The 21,259-nt window shown below is 41.7% G+C and overlaps 1 protein-coding gene across 1 annotated transcript in view; it reads right to left on the reverse strand.

Annotated features, from left to right (window-relative positions):
• vangl1 (VANGL planar cell polarity protein 1) overlaps positions 1-21,259 on the reverse strand; it is a 62,593-nt gene that overhangs the window by 19,191 nt on the left and 22,143 nt on the right. The window contains exon 3 of the mRNA XM_088914897.1: positions 19,328-19,454. Within this exon, the coding sequence (XP_088771023.1) occupies positions 19,328-19,454 (127 nt within the window). The remainder of the gene's footprint in view (positions 1-19,327; positions 19,455-21,259) is intronic.

A 21,259-nucleotide genomic window follows, 5' to 3' on the forward strand; every position in this document is an offset into this window, starting at 1 on the left:
CTTTTTCCGGTTTAAAAAAAGATTACCACTTGCAGACTCAGGAGACCCCATGAGTTCACCCACATTTCCAAATTCGGCAAATCTATTCATGAGAAAACGTGAAGAAGATTAATATCTAGAAGAATATTCCACTTTATTGCTAGATCATGTACTGGGCATGACCGATTGACGATATTTCTCTGTGGTATCATATGGAACCTATCTGGACCTAGGGGGAAATTTCAAGAATGTTTTTAATATTTTAACACTAGCATACATTATTTTAAAATTTTATAGAATCTAATGCAGATTGTTAATTTTAGATGAGGTTAATAAAAGAATGAAAAGCCCACCAATAAGAATTTATGGTTACTAACAAGTAATTTAATTTAATAAAGGTGCTCCCCAGTCAGTGAATAATACAGAACGCATCAATATGCAGTGATGGAGAGGATCATACAATGATGTTCATGATACAACAGCAGTGTCTCACATGGGATTTGATTTAGTTAGGCAGCATGCAATAAAAATAAAGCTTTCTTCACTTGTTAAAAGCACAAGCATGGATTATATGATATGGAATTGCAATCTATAACTTTTAAATATTTGCAAGCAGATACTCTGACTTCCTTCATTAAACAGCTGGATGGGATTCTCAATCAACTGGAACAATTAACTACCAGCAGGCAAAGAGGATAGGTGGGCCTCCTTTCATTTCTTATGCATAGATTACCATTCAGATTGAAACAAATATGTCTTAATCCTCCCTGCTTCACATTAAGATGAAGTATGGGGATCAGTTAAAAATTCCTAACAGCCTTATCCCTCCTATCACCCCAGGGATTTAACCTTATCCAGATCACCTATTGAAAAGGTGTATGTACTAGAGTTGCAATCAGAAAAATGTGCAGCTGACAAAATACACTAGAATGACCGAAAAGTAAATAGAAGTGAATATTGCAACAGGCAAAAATTCAAAGCACAGCACACTTTCAAGTCTAGTGCTGTAACAGTAAAGGAATTATAAAAGCAAGGGTAAATAGTTCCAGAGATAACAAAATGATTAGTATTAGAAGATGATACAGACAAAATAAACACACTAAATGAATATTAAATACAGGTTTCTACAACAGAAGACAGCAATAACATGCCCTGTGGTCTAGAATGAGTTCAAGCAGTACTGGGTAATTTATCATAAAGCACACTGAGGTCCAAAAGGCAACTAAAAACAAGCTGAAAATGTTTGCAGGCCCCAAGCTAGGGTATCTCAGCTCTTGCTTAGAATGAGAGCAGTACCCACAGATTACACAATTCCATTCATAAATAGGTGGACAAAACTGAACCAAGAAACAATAGACCAACCTTCTTAAGTTACAGAAAAAAACAATTATAGCTATACCAGGAGAATACTAACAGAACTATGACATTATAATACCCAGCCAGCAAAGACAATCGAGACCACTAAAATTCACAGACATTATATATTCTGACACCCAGAAGGTTTTTGATAAGGTCTATCATAACATTTTGATTATAAAATGTCAATTCAATGTAATGTCTGCACTCACACACTGAGAACTGGTTAACAGGTATAATAACATATTGCAGTGATGTGGCAAATGGGACCTTTCTTCTGATCTATATCCATGATTTAGATTCCGATTTAGTTACCAAATTAATTGCATTTATAGACAATAGAAATTAAAGGGTAGGGAAACACAAACAGCAGCAAGGGAATTAAAACAAAAGTCTCAGGCAAAATCCACATCTAGGCTGACACTTGGCAAATGAAATTTAATGTTGATACAGTATGTACAAAGTGATCCACACTAGGAGTAAGAACATACACTATATACAGCATATCACATAGGTGATGTGGAGCTACCATAATTGAAACAAGAAATTGATGAGGGTATTTATGCAAATTTTTCCAATTTCCACAAAAAGAAAACTATGTGGAAGTGATAAAAACCAAAAGAACGCTTGGGTATATAGTAAAGATTATTAAATGTTAACCTAGGGTATTTATCCCTACAAATGACAATGCACCAGTAAGACTTTATTTAGACTATTATCTTCAGTTTTGGTCACACTGCCAGAAAAATAAAGAATATTATAGTTACAGTAAGAGCTCAAAGAAGATTGATAAGATTAATTCTCAGGACGTGTTAAGGGAAATAAACCTCTTCAGTTTAGAAAAAAATTAGACTGAATTAAAACATATCAAACTCTATTGGGTATAACTACAAGTCAACTGCGAGGACTATTTTAGACTCAGTAGTGTGATGGACCAAGGAGCATAATTGAAAACTAAATGGGAAATCATTTAGGACAGATAACAGCAATCGCTTCTACACAAAGAGTAGCAGATGTCAGTAGCAGGTTTGCCAGACCAGTCATAAAAATCCAAATTATGGGATCTTTTTTGTAAAAAAAAACATCTGTTGCATGTTTCAATCTTAGGTACTACACTATTCAATGAGAAAGAAGAGCCAGGTGGCAGCCTTTCAGCAGCACTCTTTATGTTATCTTTGTAGTCCCTTATGGAATGACACTGTGGTGGAACAGTCAACAACACTTAATCAGTGTTGGCTCATATTGTGACAATTAATTAGGTAGGTGTAAAAACTACACTGTGCAGTAAGTGACTGCAATGGCTGTAATTGGTCTGTTTGACTACAAATTTAATGGGAAAAGGTAATATGGCAAATACAAAAGAACAGACAAGACTATTTTCAAAACCTCCAAAAGTAAAACAAAACTGTTTATTTTTGTGAGTACAGAGACCCAAACACCTGCTTATCTGAGTCAAAGTTTATCTGTTTAAAATTTATCTGGAGTCAAAGCACCTGCTCTGTGGTCCTTATTTAAATTTTTAAACGGATATGCAAAGGTTCTATGACAATGTGCACAGGTGCAGAAATGTGCACCTTCAGTTTCTATTACTGACCTGCAGAGCTTTCATCTTCTGAAGTTGACAGCTCACGCCTCTAAAGCAGAAACTTTAGCTTTCTTTCTTCTTCTTTTCCCGCGCTGGTGAGAACAGTGTGTGACACTTTGCGTGACGCGCTAACACCACCCCTGTGCTTCACCTCTTGAGTCACGAAAAAAACAAACCTGTCTGGTTCATTAAATGAGCCACTGACAACAGCTTAGAAAACAGTGAAAATGGTACGCAAATAAAAGGCTACTGTATACTTGGCTTAAAACGGACTTGAACCTCTCTGCTTTACAGAACAGCCTTTTGCTTATGCCCATTGTGTAAGTTGACTTTGTTGATATTAAAAGCTACATCCTGAGGGGAAAAGTGGAAGAACTTTGCTCTGGTTGGTTGAAGCTAAAGAAATATGTCACGGAGAGGTGAAAACCGCCTTCAACAACCGCTATTATATTTAGGACATAAATGGCAGCATTCAAGCATGGACTTCCTCCACAGCGTCACTAAACCAACTATGCTGCCAAAATACTGACACTTTGTAAACGGAGAAGCCATACTAACAGGAAGCAGTCAAACAAGACAATGAAAAATTAAGTTGACTGACTTCCTTCAAAACAAAGGCCTTTTTTAAAAAAAATGATGGAGGCCAGTAAATTGAGAGGTGACCCTAACCTCTGGGGTTAAAATGTTTTACACGCAATGTTTTTGGCGATAAAAACCGGTTTTCCCCATCAGTCATTGCAAATGCATTTCCATGACTGAATGGATATAGGTAACAACACCAAGCAGCTGCAAGGACCTGCCATAACACCAGAGCTGCACAACTGGAACATTAAACAGCCTGCTGCAGAGGTCTGGAGTCTATCAACATCCTAGGGGAGCAAAGTCACTCTAACAGGCAGATTAAACACCGTGCATCCTGTTAAAATAAATATGCATTCCACAGTTTGAAAAACAGGTACTGTTTCAGTTCAGAGGTGGCCACACAGTGTCATAAACATCAGTGCACAAGATGCCAACTGGAGCACACGCTACAGACTTGGTCTTCCAATCTTCACTGCTACCTCTCTAGACCTCAGAGGTTCCTCAGTTGCGTTGCACAGACACACTGAATGAAAGCCTCCCGGAACAACAGACCTTTTGAAAGGTCTATTGGTCAAACATATCATAATTCTCTCCAACTCCTGAATATCCACGCCCACCTAACACGGTGACAAGGACCAGTGGACTGTACATCCTTCCTGTCAGCATGCCGGGGACTCTAAAGATCCTATGGCTCTCGTCTTTAGAGCTGCAGGTGTCCGGCGTTGCAGAATATCAGGGCTCCAATCCATATCAGTTTGAAAAGAAAACCTTCATTGGTACTGCTGTGAGACAAAACTGGCCAGCCAGTCTTTGTTTCATAAATGATTTAAACAAAAGAAAATCTCTACACTCCCTCTACTAACATTAGTCTGAAGTGGTGACAAAAGCAACACCCATGAAGGACCATGTTGTTAAACAAGCATCACACGCAATGACTGGTTCAGCCCACTGAATGTTCTCTAGACTCGTCGCCACAGAAAACACAAAGAACATGTTTGATAGATTACCTCAACAAGCAATCTATCTTGTTTCAATTAAGTAATTAATGGCTACAGAAACATCAATAATTACATAAAAGGACATAACTCATGATCCTCATTTAATCCAAACAGGTACTAGGGTTTGTAATTTATAAATCAGTCGCTACAAAGAGTGACATCAATGGAGGACAAGGTATGACAAATGCACACTGAGAACTGACTCTTGAGTAAGCTTTTAGTAGAAATGTCAGGTGCATGGATTAAGAAAAACTAACATAAATCGATATTTAACAGAAGCAACCAAAAGTCTTCAGCAAGTTTTAATTTGTGCAAATGTCATGGAAACTAAGAAAAAGCTTTGCCTAGAAATGGCAAGACCTTTCAAACAGTAACAAATCCTTTTCACTGGTTAAAACACAAGGGATCCAATCTCAGACTCACTTAATGCAAGCACACACAACACTCACAGCCTACTGTATTTTAAAGAATTTAAAGACAGAATGTTCTTCATGGCACATTCTTCAGCAGTGGTGTTTATGTGTATGAAATGAAAGCCAGGTGAGGGGTTCTCTTGACTAAAAGATAAAAGAAGTGAATTCATCTTATATGTTTATACCTCTGGGTTATGTCAGCAGATCCTCAAAAGAAAAGGGAAAACAATGAAATCCTTCAGTCATAGCGAGCTATCTGGATTGAATTTTTTTTCTCGTCCAGCTCTGGAGTTTATTTCAGCTCAGCCCTTGAAAACCCAGTGCAAAATCTGTACTCGCATTCCTAAAATTTAAACAAGGAAAACTATAATTCTAAGGTGCAGCATCTTGATGAACCAGAACAAAATAACACCTACTCTGTGACACAAATGACAAAGGTCAATATGACTAAGGAGCATAAAGACAACACATATGAGCTGCAATGTGTAAAACACTTTCACGGAATAACTTTGAAATAGCATGATAACTGTATCCTATTTCAGTTCTTCCAGTCCCTCTAAATTTGACTGTCTGCAGTTATAGAATGAGTAATGACGGAGGGGAAGAAACTCAATAGAGCTTGTGAACTTGAGTGTGTGAACTCCTGTCATAGCCCGAGGAAGAGACAGTTAGCCTGTCTCACAATAATGCTTTATGAGATGTAAGCCAATGTCCAACATGTTTTACTGTAAATGTTGTGTTAATTGTATCTGCTTTAGCAATATTAATTCATCAGTCATGCCAATCAAGCCCTTTGAATTTGAATTTCAGAGCATTAGACAAGAGAATGATGACTCTGTCCATTGGGCTGGGCCATGAGGGGTCTGATCACAACAAATGTGTCACTAGAGGTCACTGTAATATCTTAAGAACCTTTCCTGACAGCACTACTCCCTACTTATCTCCTGCCAAGCACCTCTGATGTGACACAAAAGGAAAGGTTTAAGCTACCAGTAGAGACTCTTAAGTTAACATCCTGAGAGATTACCGTGATGTTTCTCAGCAGGAGTCCAGAACTCCAGTTCCTGCAGGGCCTGGTGTCTTCTGCTTTGTTTCACCACAGCTCTTCCCAGGTGGTCTAATTGTTTAACGAACTGCATGATTGCAATCATGAGGTGTTCAATTGGTAGCAGTACCTTGAAAGAAGTGAATGTTATGAGGAACTGATTGTAAAAGATCTTTCTAACTCTAACTTAAAAAAAAATCTTTAGGTTAGTTTTAAGTGACCACTTATTTGAATTAGAATCCCATAGATACCAGGCCCCGTAGGAGCAGAGTTAGAGAGCTCTGCTTTACAGTTTAGATGAGAAAAGTTAGAAAGGAAAAATGTGGGTATAATCAAGCGAGTGAATGATTTATGAACATGGAACAATATACTGATTAGCTACATATAGCTATAATTAACCCTGTCAGGTAGAAATATTACTATTGGTAGATAACAAGGTTTTACAAGAATAATACATGGAAAACCTGTTTTATAATTAGGGGGTTTTGAAGCCAGTCTGGACAACACAGTAAAAAAAAATACCTAACCAACCAATTAGAATAGGACATTTAACCCTGAACTAACAGCATTTCAATCCCCTCTTCAACCTCTATATTCCTACATAAAAACCCAGTGTGAATGGCTGAGGCCATATTTTTCAATCTTCCTCGGTACACAGTATACAGGGGCATCGTTTTTTAAACTTTGCATTATAATTTTCCCATAACAGCTTTCAAATATTTTGGTGCCACTCTTCCTGACTCTAAACAGGTCTCCCTTTCAGGAGCCCTTGAGGGTGGCCTTTATCAGCCAGATCTTATCAGGAAGCACACTTAAGAAAAACAAACTTGGTTATCTGAGTAATATCTAGTCAAGAAAATTTGGCCAGTGGCCAAATAGGGTGCATTCCCCGAGAGCCTGCAGTAAATACTTCTGAACAGCTGAGAGAGTCTGTACTGTTTCAGATAACTGCTGAAGGGGGGGGGGGGGGGGAGTGTAGACCACTGCCTCAACAAATCACACTGGTGAAGTTTACAGCATGAAAGGCCGGTGAGGAGCTACAAGGAAAGTGATAGATGCTCCTCTTTGGCACACAAAGAGGCTCCAGATATTCATGTCACTCAAATCCCTTTGTCTCTCCATTCTAAGTGAGCAAGCAGTCCTTGCTGTTAGTTGACCATGTGTCTTCAGTTTAAGGACTTTTGTACCTAAGACACAGGCACACAACTAGGTGTGTTAAGGGGAAGCTCACTGACTCAAGGGCACTCGAACTGGCCAGTGTTGACAACTTACTGAACTACTGAGCAAGGAGGCCCTTTTCTTCTGCCCCCAACAGCTCAAGGCATGTACGCGTAATTAAGCCATAATTAGCACTACAAGCTTAATGACTGCTATGAATGACCCATTGTGGCGATATAACCTGGTGCTCCGTATAAGCTCTACTCAAAGAAAGAAGCAGGCCTTGAGAAATGTACACCATCGACATGGGGTTAGAGGGGAGACAGTCGAGCAGGCTGTAGCCCTTCTACAGCTTGATCAATACCTGATCAGATGGGACCTCAGTGGGTTTCGATACCACCAGCTGTCCTCAAGAGCAGAGAAAGGGATACGAAATTAGCAATTGCTCCATTTCCATCCCTCCCAAAACAATACAGCTGTTGGGAACACTGGACCTTTAATTTAAGCATATTTCAGAGCATGAACAATAATAAAATATTACAAACAGCTGAGCATGTAGTTTTATGACAGGCTGTGCTTCTAACTGCTTTGAAACCTATGGTAGAAAAAGAAATGATCTCTGTTGTGGGATCCCAAGTCAAAATAAGAATTAAGGTTTATCTCCCAAATTAGGTAGATGCCACAGTACAGTTCAGCTGAGCAATTTTCCCACGAGTGAGTAGCATCTTTGCTTGGGCTGACCCCAGTCTGGGTTCTAATCCTCATAAGGCCTACAAAGCCACAGCTGCTGTGAATTGTGGAAGAAAAACAGACTGGAGACATCAGAAAGAGGCTGAAGTCTCAGCGCACACCTATAAAACAGGACATGGTGGAACACATGCAGAAGGAAAGCAGTTTTTAGGCAAGCAGTTGACCAGTCTTGTACACTGAAAGATATAAGAGGATTTTATTTTTTTTTTCACAATTGTCTTCTTAAGTCAAATGCTATGGAGCTAACGAGTCTGCCTCTGTCATGGACACTGCTGCCCGGAATGCTGGGAGGTCATGGAGAGACAGAAGCTGGAATATGGCAGACACTTCCAGAAAAGTGCGCTGTGAATATAATTTACATAAACTGCACATGACTTAACTATCATGTGTATCAAGCAACTATTGTGCAACTATGGCCAGCAGCCATATCACCCTGCAACTCACAACAGGCAACCCACTGAAGCTAAGCAGGTGTGAGCCTGGTCAGTACCTGGATGGGAGACCTCCTGGAAAAAACTAAGGTTGCTGCTGGAAGAGGTGTTAGTGGGGCCAGCAGGGGGCGCTCACCCTGTGGTCCATGTCCTTAATGCCCCAGTATAGTGACGGGGACACTATACTTTAAACAGGCGCCGTCCTTCAGATGAGATGTAAAACCGAGGTCCTGACTCTCTGTGGTCATTAAAAATCCCAGGGCATTTCTTGAAAAGACTAGAGGTGTAACCCTGGCGTCCTGGCCTAATTTCCCATTGGCCCTTACCAATCATGGCCTCCTAATAATCCCCATCTATGAATTGGCTTCATTACTCTGCTCTCCTCCTCACTGATATCTGATGTGTGGTGAGCGTTCTGGTGCACTATGGCTGCTGTCACATCATCCAGGTGGGGCTGCACATTGGTGGTGGTGGTGGAGGGGAGTCCCCATTACCTGTAAAGTGCTTTGAGTGGAGTGTCCAGAAAAGCGCTATATAAGTGTAAGCAATTATTATTATTATTATTATTATTGCTTTCTTAAAAGAATAAGCAAACCCTTACAGACTGGTTTCTCTAAAATACACCTTGACAACCTCCACTAGATGCTCAAAACTACTTCCATATAAAATTATAAGAAGGGTCTTTTACTTGGTAAAGATAAAAGAGACCAACTATGCATGAGAATGATTTAGTGAACTGGAGGTAACCTCCGTATACAGGGTCAGAGCTCAGTACAACGGAATGTATAGAGGTGGTAAATGATAGCCTAGATAGTGAATAAAAGCACAGTTTACACGACTTGTGGTACAGTTCACTTATTCCAGCCTTCACCAATAAACATTTTCAACTCACAAGCTTCCTCACCCCAGTAATAGGATATCTGTGAAATAAATAAAATCTTTTCAAAATTAATCACTGAACACTAAAGACGCCAGTTTCAGTAACCCCTAACCTACAATCACAGTCTAATTTTTGTCATCAAAATTTGAGTTCCATAGGCTATCCGACATTTGCTATCAGTAGTTTGTCTACTTTCAATAACATTTCACCCGGTGCTGCTTGTGAAGAAACGCGCCGCCGTTCAGTACGAAAAGCATGATTTCCACATTCCCAAAGCCAATGTCAGAGTGTGGCCAGAGCAAGCAAGACCTGGAGCTGGTGGGTTTGGTCCCAGCCACCTCTACACAGTGCTACATGCTGACTGGATGCCAGAATGAACCTTTCATGTTCTGTTTTGGGGCTGTGCTACCACAGGCTGTTCACACAGCTAAACGGATCTTCTTGCCGACAGTGGTGAGCTGTCAGGTCTGCTCTTTGAGAACAGGACAGAATACTGTGCTCATGAAATCGCTCCTGACAATTTCAGCTTTTGCAGAAAACTGCGCTCGGGGATCAGACCTTGAAATTCTGTGTCTGCAGAGGTACAGCCTGGGTTATTTATTCCACTCACTATTGTGATGAATGGATTTAGCTGAGGCTTTGAGCAAAACTGACTTACATTTGCACGCATTTACATATCTGAGCGAAGAAGCCTGCTCAAGGGCACTACAGCAGTCTCTCAACTGGGATTCAAACCCACATTCTAGTTACATGACCAGAGTCCAACCGCTGCACCACAATCCTGCTGCAAAATGTTATAAGAGAGATAGTAGAGGGTTTTATAAGCAACACATTTAAAAAAAAAACTGCCTCTATTCTTTTGTTTTGCAAAAAAAGATGCGACCGCTACCCATGTAAAAAATCAGCTACAGGCCTTATATGGAGCCAGGAACAATGAAGACAAATTACTAACGGGTGTTGAAAATATATAACAAAATAAAAGATTTTCTCAAAGTGTTGTATGAAAGAGGCCTTTCTCGCAAAGGCAAGGAGTGCAGAGCCATTTGTAAAACCTCCATAAAAGGCACCCAAATTGCCATGTAACAAACACCCATTCAACAGCAGGGTTAAAGTTACCACAATGCACGGACACAGCCAGTTCAAACACATAGCCCGTGAGTCACCCTGCAGCAGGGCGGGCCCAAAATATCACAGGAAGAATACTTCTGGCACTCAGGAATGGTGTGAAATCCAAAGAGATTAAGTGACAAAAAAAACAGTGATTACAACAATAAAGGGCTGCACTGCACAAACCTAACACATCTGATCTAGGCCTTTAAGAGGACTGATTCACTGGGTATCAGTTACAAAAGGTCTCCACCCTGCAGAGTGCAGTTAACGAAGGCAGGAGTGATTGAAATGAAATGTCTGTCACCCATTTTAGCATTGTTAAAACACAAGCATGGCTTTTCATGCCTTGATCGCAGTGAAAGTATCTCACCAGTGACAAACAGTACAGTGCCGCCACATGCTCCAACGATCAGCTTGAGTGCTTCCTGCATCATTTCACCAACTTCCACCCGTCCCTCAAATATACGGTTAACATATCTTCCACTACTCTTCCGTTTCTAGACATCAACTTCTCCATCAACTACCCCCGACTCTCCACTTCGGTTTATTACAAACCCACGGATTCACACAGCTATCTCTTGTATAGCTCATTTCACCCCAAACACACTAAAAACTCTCTCCCTTTTTCACAGTTCCTTCGGCTACGACGACTATGCAGCGACGACATCGACCTCGAGAACCAAGCCCTCAAAATGTACTCCTTTTTCATCAACAGAGGATACCCCAGCAGTGTGATTGACAGGGCCCTTGCCCGAGCCAAAAACACCCCTTGGACCATCAACCCAATAAGGAACTCCCGCCATAACAACCGCATTCCTTTGGTGCTTCCCTACCACCCTAACACACTTCCTATCCCCAGGACTATTAACGACAACTTTTCCATCCTACAGGATGATCCCTCCATTGGGGCCCTCTTTCTGACCGCCCCATCATCTCATATCGCCGACCAGCTAATCTGCACAACCTTCTTGTTCACAGCTCCCTTGACCGCCCTCAGCAACCATCCACACCAGGTACTTCCCCTTGCAACAGAGCTCGCTGTATCACCTGCAAGTACACATCCAACACCACACTCATTCAAGGTCCCTCAGGACAATTCCGGATCACCCAGATGGCATCTTGTACCTCCAGCAACCTTATTTACTGTATCTCTTGCAGTAAATGCCCAGTTTCTCTCTACATTGGAGAAACAGGAAGGAGACTCGGAGACCGCTTCAGAGAACACGTCAGGGCTGTGAAGATTAAAGATCTCTCCAAGCCCATTGTTTCTCATTTCACCTCTGACGGCCACAACCACTCTAATCTCTCCGTCTGTGTTCTCAAAGATGGTTTTCCGAACTCATACATCAGAAAGACTACCAAAACCAAACTTATCCTGCAGCTAGGATCACACCTTCCCCCTTCTCTTAATGACAGACTACTATTCTACTAAATTTTCTCCATTCGTTGGAAGTTTCATTTCACACCTTTCTACACCTATCCTGACTTCACACCTCTTGATTGGCCTCTCTTTCTGTCCCCTGCTCCCGCCTCTAACCCCTCCTCCCTCCCAGCCTTTGTTCTCCCACTACATTACCTTTGCCTACTGCCTTGTCTCTCACACCTGAAGAAGGCTCCACGGTCGAAACATTGTGTTTTTCCTCTCTTCTTTTTTTCAGCATGGAATAAACCTATTACTTGTTCCTGTACATGTTGTTGCTAACACCTACACTATACAGTAGCTCCACTGCACTGGAGCGTGAGCATCCATTTGCCAGGCATTAAAACTTAACATACAGATGAAAAGTTTTCCATCAAACACAAGAGCACAACGCCGATAAGCCACTGGGCTCATCATTAAGCATCTGCCAACTGCCACATCTCTTGTTGGTTTGCCAAGCTGCAGGCTCATCAATAAGCCAGTATTTCACACAGTGGCCTAATGTTGAGCAAATCTGCACAGCACGAAGTTAACAGAGAAAGGAGGGCTAAGCAGGAACCAGCTGCTTTACGGCCTGTCAAATCCATCCCTCCACCACGGCACTCTAAGAGCTGGAGTCTGAAAGGAGCTGTACAGGGCAGGAAGCCCAGCCAGTGCCTCTTCCTACTGCACAGGCCCTCCCTGAGGAGACAGAGGTGACAGGGAAAGAAATCCGAGGTCTTGTTAGGTACAGAAGGTGTTCACAGCTGCTGAAAAGGCGTTGTCCAGATTCCTGCTCCACTCGCCAGCTCTGCACAGGGTGATATTGTGGAGGAAAAAGGAACTGTCCACTAAAAATCAAACTTGAAAAGGGGGACATTTTCAAAAAAATAAAATGAGATACAACATGAAGCCAGTGCTAGGGCCTCGTAGTGCTGGGGCTCTGGGTTCATTTCTGCACTTGGGGTGCTGTCTGTGTGGAGTCTGTATGTTCTCTCCACGTTAGAGAGGGTTGCGCCGGGAGCTACGATTTCCTCCGCCAGTCCAAAGGCAAACTGGTAGGTGAACTGGCTTCTGGGTAAACTGGCCCCGTTGTGTCGTTGTCATTGTGTGCCCTGAGGTGGACTGGAGTCCTGTCCAGGGTGTGTCCTGCCATGCACCTGTTGCTTGTTGAGATAGGCTCTGGCTCCCTAACGACCCTGAATTAGATAAAGTAGTTAGAAAATGGATGGATGAGGGCAGTGACATTTTGGTTTGGCTTAAAGATACAAATGGAAATGTAAACTCTGCAGCTGTTTTCAGAAAAACACTGCAGACGAGTGATATAACACATCACATCAAAGGGAAATTGTACGAATTCCTCAAAAACGTACAAAATGTGCTCTGAGTTAAATTGCTTTGTCCTATGACTACAAAACTGTGAAACCACAATTTCCACACCTCTTAAGAACGCAGAATTCAAATGTTATGCCACTTGCTTAAAAATGTCCTTCTAATATAAACTTAATACGTTATACAACAATAGTGTACAGCTGACACTGAACCATATTCTGAGCTACGCTAATTTCCGCAGGACACAGTACTACAGTAGGCAATGTCAAAGAGCCAGCCAAGGCAGCTACACAGGAGCTCATCTGGTACCGACAAGTCTGAGCTACAGCATGCCGACCAATTTCTACAGCTGTAATTCAGTGTACAGGTTTTTATTCCTTTAAAACTAAACAGTGCAAAACTGAAATCAGGTAAAAAGGCCTATGCCAACTGCTCCAAGCCTGAAAGATCACATCTCAGGACCAACAGTCCATTAAAAGAACAGATGTGTATGTCCGCACTGAAGTGGATATAATGAACAAAACCTAGAAAAGCGCTATGGAGATATTTCCATCACCCTAGTTCGACATAACACACATCAGTAACGCCCTCTTCTCACCATGTGCACCCTTGGGAACTGCCCTCTTTCTGTCCCTGCTGCACAAGCACTATCAGGTTCACTAAATGTTGTAGGGCTTAAAATCACTGAGTGGAATTTATATTTCAATCAAATTGGGATTCACTTTCTCGAAACATGAAACGAAAACTAACTGGACACTTTCTGAATGTTTATTATTGTTATTTTATATATAAAATGTCCCTCCTCAATTCCATTAGAGAAGTGAATTCTCACTCCTCCGTCAGATGTGCTGTGCAGCGGGACTGCTGTGTGTCAGCCAGGGGGGGCTGCTCCTCAGTGAGAGATGAAGTGGGTCCCCACCTGCTTGTAAAGCTCTTTGAGGTTCTTTGGGATAAAAAGTGCTATATAAATGTAATAAATGTTGACGTTTTGATATTTTGTCGAAGGTGAAGCCCTGACTTCTTTCAAAAAAATGGCTGGACGCGATCCTGGGATCAATCAGCTACTAATTTCCAAACCAGTTTGGCCAGCCTAATCGTTTCCTCTCGTCAGTAACATTTAGTGTAAACTTTGTACAGAGTCCTGTCAGGTTAAGAGACCCCCAAGCACGTTCACCCCCATCTGCACTCTGTAATACACCAGCTCTCTGCGTGTCCCTGTCAGACCTGCACAATGGAGATTCAGGCTCCCACAGAGCTGCGGTCTGCATCTTGCTTTATGCCTCATGCCCCACAAAGGCTGTTTCCCAACAATACAATACTACCAATTGACTGAAAAAAAAAAGAAACTCACACTATTCACAGCTTTTGACAACCAAAAAACATATGCTATATTAATACTTCATTGGTGTCTTGCCTTAAAAGCGAAACTGCAACGCTATTTTTGTAACATTTTGGGGTTAGAAAGAAGCAGCACTGATGAGTCCATTTAAAACCACAATAAAAGTCAAATGTATACAGTAATTTGTAAAACCTCCAATTTACATAACGAAATAGATTAAATTTCCAGGTATCAGCAACACCATATTCCGAGATTCAAGAATATTTTGAGGTTCAGAACGAGGCAACAAAGTGTCCGGTGGCGTGTTGCGGCCTTATTATATTGTAAAGAAGCAGGCTTGTGAAGGCATCTCTTTGAATCCAATAGAAATACTGCATTCAATTATAAGGTGGTGTTGCCGACAGATTCTACTTGTTAACTGCATGCAGATCACGTTGGAACATTTCTGCGGTGAATCGTCTGCTGCACAACCCGCACTTGTTTGCTCGTATATAACATTACATTAGTCATTACGGTGGTTAGTGAGCAGGAGGGGCGGCGTTAAGTTGCAATTTGTGAGAACTCAAATGTGAGTTTTGTGACAACATGACGACTTACAGTAAGTACCTTCAGAGTTCACAATTTCGGGCTTAATTCGAAATTTGTCAATTTTTTCTATAACGTCGATGAATTTATTTCGTTACCGGGATTTAATAACCCGTCTGGAAACTGGAAATGCAGTTCCCCTTTATCTGAATTTGTGCAGATGAAGTCTGCTGGAATGAGGAGTGGGCATTTTCAACACACAGACGAACAGAAATGATAAATCTGGGCACTGTCTCCACATGTCAGATATGAAGGAAGTCACCTCCCTGCTAACGAAGCTGCAGACCCAATGTTGCAGTGAGGTCTAAAGGGTGGACTTTCCAATGACAAAAAGAATAATACCACCCCACTGTGAGATCCACCTACTATTAAAATAGGGATGATCCAGAATTTGGCCTGAAGACCGCAGAAGTATGGGGAACTTTTCATCAGATATCAGGAGCTGAGCAGGGGCAAGCCTAGTCAGTGGTGCACTGCTATGATATGACGCTCTTCTGACTCCATTAGAAGTATAAGTCAAATCTTTCTCTATTCATAAGGCTGTTGAGACATTTCCGGTGCACTGTGGCATTAATATAGCCACGTCATTCTTTATCAGAGCAGGAGATATATACCTCTGTACCATGGATATATTCTTAGGGCACAGGAAGCATTGGTGTTGGGCCTATAGGGTAGAACTAAAGATCACAGGACTAAGTCTAAAAGCAATGCCAAACCAAGATGATTTATCTTACAGTAGATCACTGTTAAAAAAAAAAAGGCCTGCTCCTTTGGTTGAAGTCTAAAGATCTCTTGACACTATTTAACTGTCACTCTGTCATGGGTACTTCATAATAAAAAGTGACCTTCCTTAGGACACTAGGTGTTAATGAGACAAGCTGGCTCTGCGATTTCCACAACTAGACTTGGACAGCCACAGGGTCTTCCTGTATTTCATCCGGACTCTGCAGGAAATGACTTCACCAAATCAGTTACTGACCTAGGGCTTCGTTACATCGAGGTTCTGACCCACTGATGGCAAATTCCAGACCTGGCAGCAGGTTTCCACTGGGCAGAGTCACAAAATCACAATCAATCTGTTTTACTACTGACGGGACAGTTCCTCTTTAGTTCCAACCCTAATGACTCTAAAATAACCTGGTAGATACTGATGAAACTCTTCAGGACCAGCAGAGGACTTGCACTGTTTACATATTAGAGAGGTAAGAAGCAGATCAGGGGAAAGCACTTTCCTTTACGATAGCCAATTGAGTCTCTTAGCTGCAATGAAAAGCACTGAGAGATGTGTCTAGTTGGTTTACGTCTACTTGCCAAGTTTCGCCAGGATTATCAAGTTTATCTCATAAAAACGTTTTTATATGAAATGAAAACCCATTAGCTGAAGTCCAGTGTAAGCTATGTGTTGCAAATTATAATAATAAACACGTTTTAACCAACTGGGTAGAATCATTCCCTTTAATTTAAACCGTTCAGCACAGTTTACAACACTGCTCAAACTGTTCAGCATTTCAGCTACTTGTACTTTGACATTTTGTTGGGGGAAGGCATCAGGCACTGCACTTTTCATTGTATGCCTAGTCTTCCAGAAGACATGTCAGATGAGAGTTAGGGTTAAATCAGATAAGCCCACTGGAACTGATAATTTTATTTATTTCACCTGACACTTAATTGGTTAAGCAACTGCATTTTTTTGCTACTGTTACATGCGTTTGTGACTTCTCCTGATGCTACCCTCTCTGTAATGTAGAACAAGGTGGTGTTCCAGTATTCAAAGGGCAAGAGAATCCTGAATGTCCCAGAAAACTAAAGAGTATTCAGTTTCAGATACCCAGAGGCTCCTCTCCTTGCAGACTACCACTCTAAATGTAATCTGAAAAAATACAATAAAATCCCAGCCAAATGTGCTGTCAATACAAAACTATGACATATGATGGTGAAACGGCACTGTCACATTTGTTGGGGTGAACACTATCGTACTACTGACATTATTTTTCCCCAACTGAAGAGCAGCTAACTCTACCGCAGAAATAAAACTAGTTTTCTGGGTGTCAAGTTTTAAATAATCCTGTATTTGTACTGCTCTAGGCTTCACAACAGCGTCAGTCTACTCTTTCACCCCACACTAGTCTGACAATCTGAACCTGTCAGTCCACAGATCACATCTTAAAACACACTCGACTCCAAAATGGACGTTAGCTGTAGCACACCTTAAGGGAATATCAGAGCTAGTCCCAACTCCCCAAACCTCTACCCTGAAAAAGGAAACACATCATCGCCATCAAGCCACATCAATCTAGACCCGTCAGCACCACGCAGCAGCTGCTCTGGCATCCAATCTGCTCCTGAAGGATAAGAACACTGCCCCTTGTCCTGCAAAACCGAGCAGTTTCCCCGAGTGCTGTGCTCTTCTACAGCCCATTCTGAATGCCAAACTGGCAGTATACGCAGTTGTTTCAGGGCACTCAGTGGAGCTCAGTTCCCTGACCTAGTTCAGTATATCCATTCTGGATGTAAGCACAAGTAAAACAGAGTTGCTGGGCTTCGAGACCCAGCCCAGAGGTGCCAGCTATTGCAGGCTGCGGCTGATCCTGTTTGAAACCTGACCTCATGTGGCTCAGACTCAGCGGTCTTCACAGTCCCTAGTCTGCTACTGTTAAACAACACCCATTAAAATGAATCCATATGGAAGTTTAAATCACCCTCAATCTCTTTTAATCTGATTCCAAGATAAAGATACACATATAATTTCATGGAGAGTAGCTATGATCATACAGCAGGCAGCTGACCAGTCCACATAAAAGCTGCCTGCTTGTATCCAAAAATCCATAGCCCCAGTAACCGTTTTAATGTTGCCATGGCTTTGGGATCCTGGTTGAGGGAAAACACGCGCAGAGAAATCTATTTACAGCTGCAAAATTTCTATCTAAGCACATTAAGAGTTCCAACTGAGAACTGAGTCGTCAAGCTCTGTACTGAGTGAACAGTCCCATGGCTGTTTGGTGGTCTATTGCTTTAATAATCCTAAGACACTTGCTGGACAAAACACAGGCGACTTTCCAGAGAGTAGCTAGCTGGGGCTTGAGAGTGTGGCAGGAACAGCTTGGGCTGGATATGGCGCATATCTGCAGCCCACTCGATTCCCTCTGGCAGACTGATGTGTCCTCTTACGCTGTGGGTAGTGGTGTGTGTGAATGAACTGCACAAAATCCAATAGTTCCAGCAGTTTGCTACAAGATTGAGGATCACTCCAGCTGTGAAGAGAGATGGGAGATTCCATCACACTTTCAAACGACTATAAACTGGTTACTAAATGAGAGATAGCTCATTTTTTATTGGGGTATGTCATATTTTGGCCAGTTAGTGTGTTCGTGTGTATAAATAAATATTGATAAGCACTCATTGTTGTTATATATAAATATGTTCAGTAGGCTTGAAACCTAGTGATAAGCATGGGTTAATCTGAGGGCACTAGTATACAGGATTCAAAGGGAGAAAACACCAGGAGGGCCTGGAAGTCAGACTGGAGGTCAATGAGTTTGCAGCAACAAGTGGACCATGGAAGAGAACTGAAGGGGCTTCATCCAGCAGCGGACTAATAAAGGCTGACCATTAGAATATCTATTCATCATTTACAGACTCTCCCTGTGTTACTCAACACTGTACTTTTCGCGCAAATTTAAATTAACGTAAAACCACCGTAAATTCAACGATTCCGATTTCCGTGAAAATTTACCGATACATATATGAAAATGGAAATTACTCACTGCCACATAGTACAGAGGAAATTCTGTGTGGGCAGGGCGCATGCCTGCATCCCATTCCTAGGTGCTCTGCATGGTGCTTAACCGCTGCTCTATATGCTGAAGCAATATTCCATAACATTCCATAACAGTTCGTAACTTTTGGTGCTGTGATCAAGCCTGATACATGTAAAAGCTATTTCAAAGATTGCAGGGTAACAAAGAAGCATTCTACCATCAACCCTTCTGACAAGCAAGCAAGCCAAAACTAGGTGTTAAACGTATGAAATCATCCTAGGATGTCAACAGGGCCAAGCGGTCTTTTAGCCAATTTAGTTTAAAATACGTTCCTGCCACATTCAGTCTAGTCCAGCAAGTTTTAACTTAAATATCCAGTGCAGAACGAATACCTCTTCCCAAAATGCTGAATTCAAGGAACACCACAGACAGCGCTACAGGATAAACATAAATTAACACTCACTGTAAACTGAATTTCAAAGAATAACTAAATTTTTGAATAATGCTAGGTGCCCTTTTTCACAAAAAGGGCAAGCAAATCATTTGAATTTTGGGGAAAAAAATTCCAAAGTTCTGTTGTGAAATAATAATGATATCAATAATACTGGAAAGTGTCGTCCGACTCACCTGAACTTCCTCCCCGCGTGTGGACTCATCCCCAAGAAGCGGCTCTGCGGGCGGGGCTTTGATGGTGACCGACTTCTCTGAGCGACTGTCTTTACTGCGGGATTTGTGTCGCTCTCGACTCCTCTCTCTGAAAAACACAAATTCGCCCTCGGGTCACGAAAGAGAGAAAAAAACGACCTGAAAAACTCCCATCTGGTTAACAGCATAGGATACCTTAAGTAAACACCTCCTGAAATCCACAAACAGTTCAACTGGTTTTAAGATAAGGGGAACCACGAATGAAGCTGCTCTACCTCGCATGCCGCACATGCCAGAGACTCACCTTAATTATTTGTTCCACCATATCTCTGTAACTGACACATACATTCTTGAAGAACGGTCACCGGTTCAGAAAACAACCCCTGGATATTGCCTGGATGCAATTACGGTTAAGCAATTCGTAAATGTAAATGTCCCTCATCGCAACATTTCACGGTTGACCTCTGTCTGAAACACATGGATCTGCTGGCTAACGTGCCACCTACACTTATTACCCGAAGACATCCGCCTCTTGTGCGCTGGTTAGAATCGTGCTCCGGTCAGAACAGTGCAGTAGTTTGAATTGGCGGGATTGTGTACCACAGCACTGACATGAAGAATTCGTTGCGGCACAGGAAGAGCACGCCCTTCAGTTAAACGCATTCGAAAAAAGTCCTCAGGGGATTTGGTTCAGTCATCCAGAACATGCGTCATCGGTCCTTAAGAGAAGATGAGAAGGGACAGGAGCAGGCCGGTCTTCCCTTGCAGCCTGCTTGGTAAATTTACCCAAGTCTCTCCTAATGTTGGGCTCTTATCTCACACAGGCCCCTGAAGTGAGTTTCCAGTGTATTTGTGAAGTCTGTTCTTGAAACTCCATGTCACTTAAGAGTTCGTGAGCCCTGGTATTAATATTAAAAAGGTTTCAAATGACCAAAACTCCCATTTTCAAGCTATTCACTGCAGTGCCTCCTACAGTATTTTGAAAGCTTAATCAGCACGGGTGTGGAACAATGTGGTCATTCGCATCTGTTAATAATCTTCCATCCATGTATCTTCTAACTGCTTCTTCCAATTTGGGTTGAGGAGCAAAGCAGGACTACACCCTGAACGGGACACCAGTCCACCGACACACTGACACGCACACACACTCACACTAGGGCCAATTTTCCCAGAAGACAATTAACATACCAGTATGTTTTTGGATACCTGGAGGAATCCATGACAAAAAACAGGGAGAACATACCAACTTGACGCAGACAGCACTCCAGGTCCAGAACTGAACCTCTATGCCACCGTGCTGCCCTTTAATAATCATATCCTTTTATTTTTAGCAATAAAATTTAAAAAATCAGTTTTCTTCTACAGGGCAATTCTTGATTCACCTGACTATTGTAAGATCTCTTCTTGAATTTGAAAATAGTTTGGGAAAGTATCCACAAAATCTGGTGTCATACAACCCAAAAACAGTTACTCAACACAGTGACATACAGTGTAAATATAAACATTATCTTTCACAATGTTCAGAGATGGCAATTTCATACAACCGCCCAAGGAAATTTAAAGGGTTGAAGCCTGTGATGCACTAGTGTCTTTATGCACCATATTTCTGGGACTAGAGATGTATCAAGCAGGTTCCCTAATGCCCATAGCAGAGGACTGCTTGATCAAATTATCAAAACCATCTGATTTGATATAATAATATTTTGTTTGGAGTCCATAAATAATATCTTGTTTCCTTAAATACAAGCATACCTTCCCTCATACTCTTAATTTGTAGGAACACTTTTCCATTAAATCTTACTAAGGCTTTTCTTTTGTCAGCTTTATCTCATAGGTTTATAAAACCTATTCTGGGTGTTCAGTTAACCTAATACTAAACATGTTGTTAAAGCATGCACAATATGAATCCTTTCC

The sequence above is a fragment of the Atractosteus spatula genome, chromosome 4, assembly GCF_055471065.1.
Source record: "Atractosteus spatula isolate fAtrSpa1 chromosome 4, fAtrSpa1.hap1, whole genome shotgun sequence".
Classification (NCBI taxonomy): Eukaryota; Metazoa; Chordata; class Actinopteri; order Semionotiformes; family Lepisosteidae; genus Atractosteus; species Atractosteus spatula.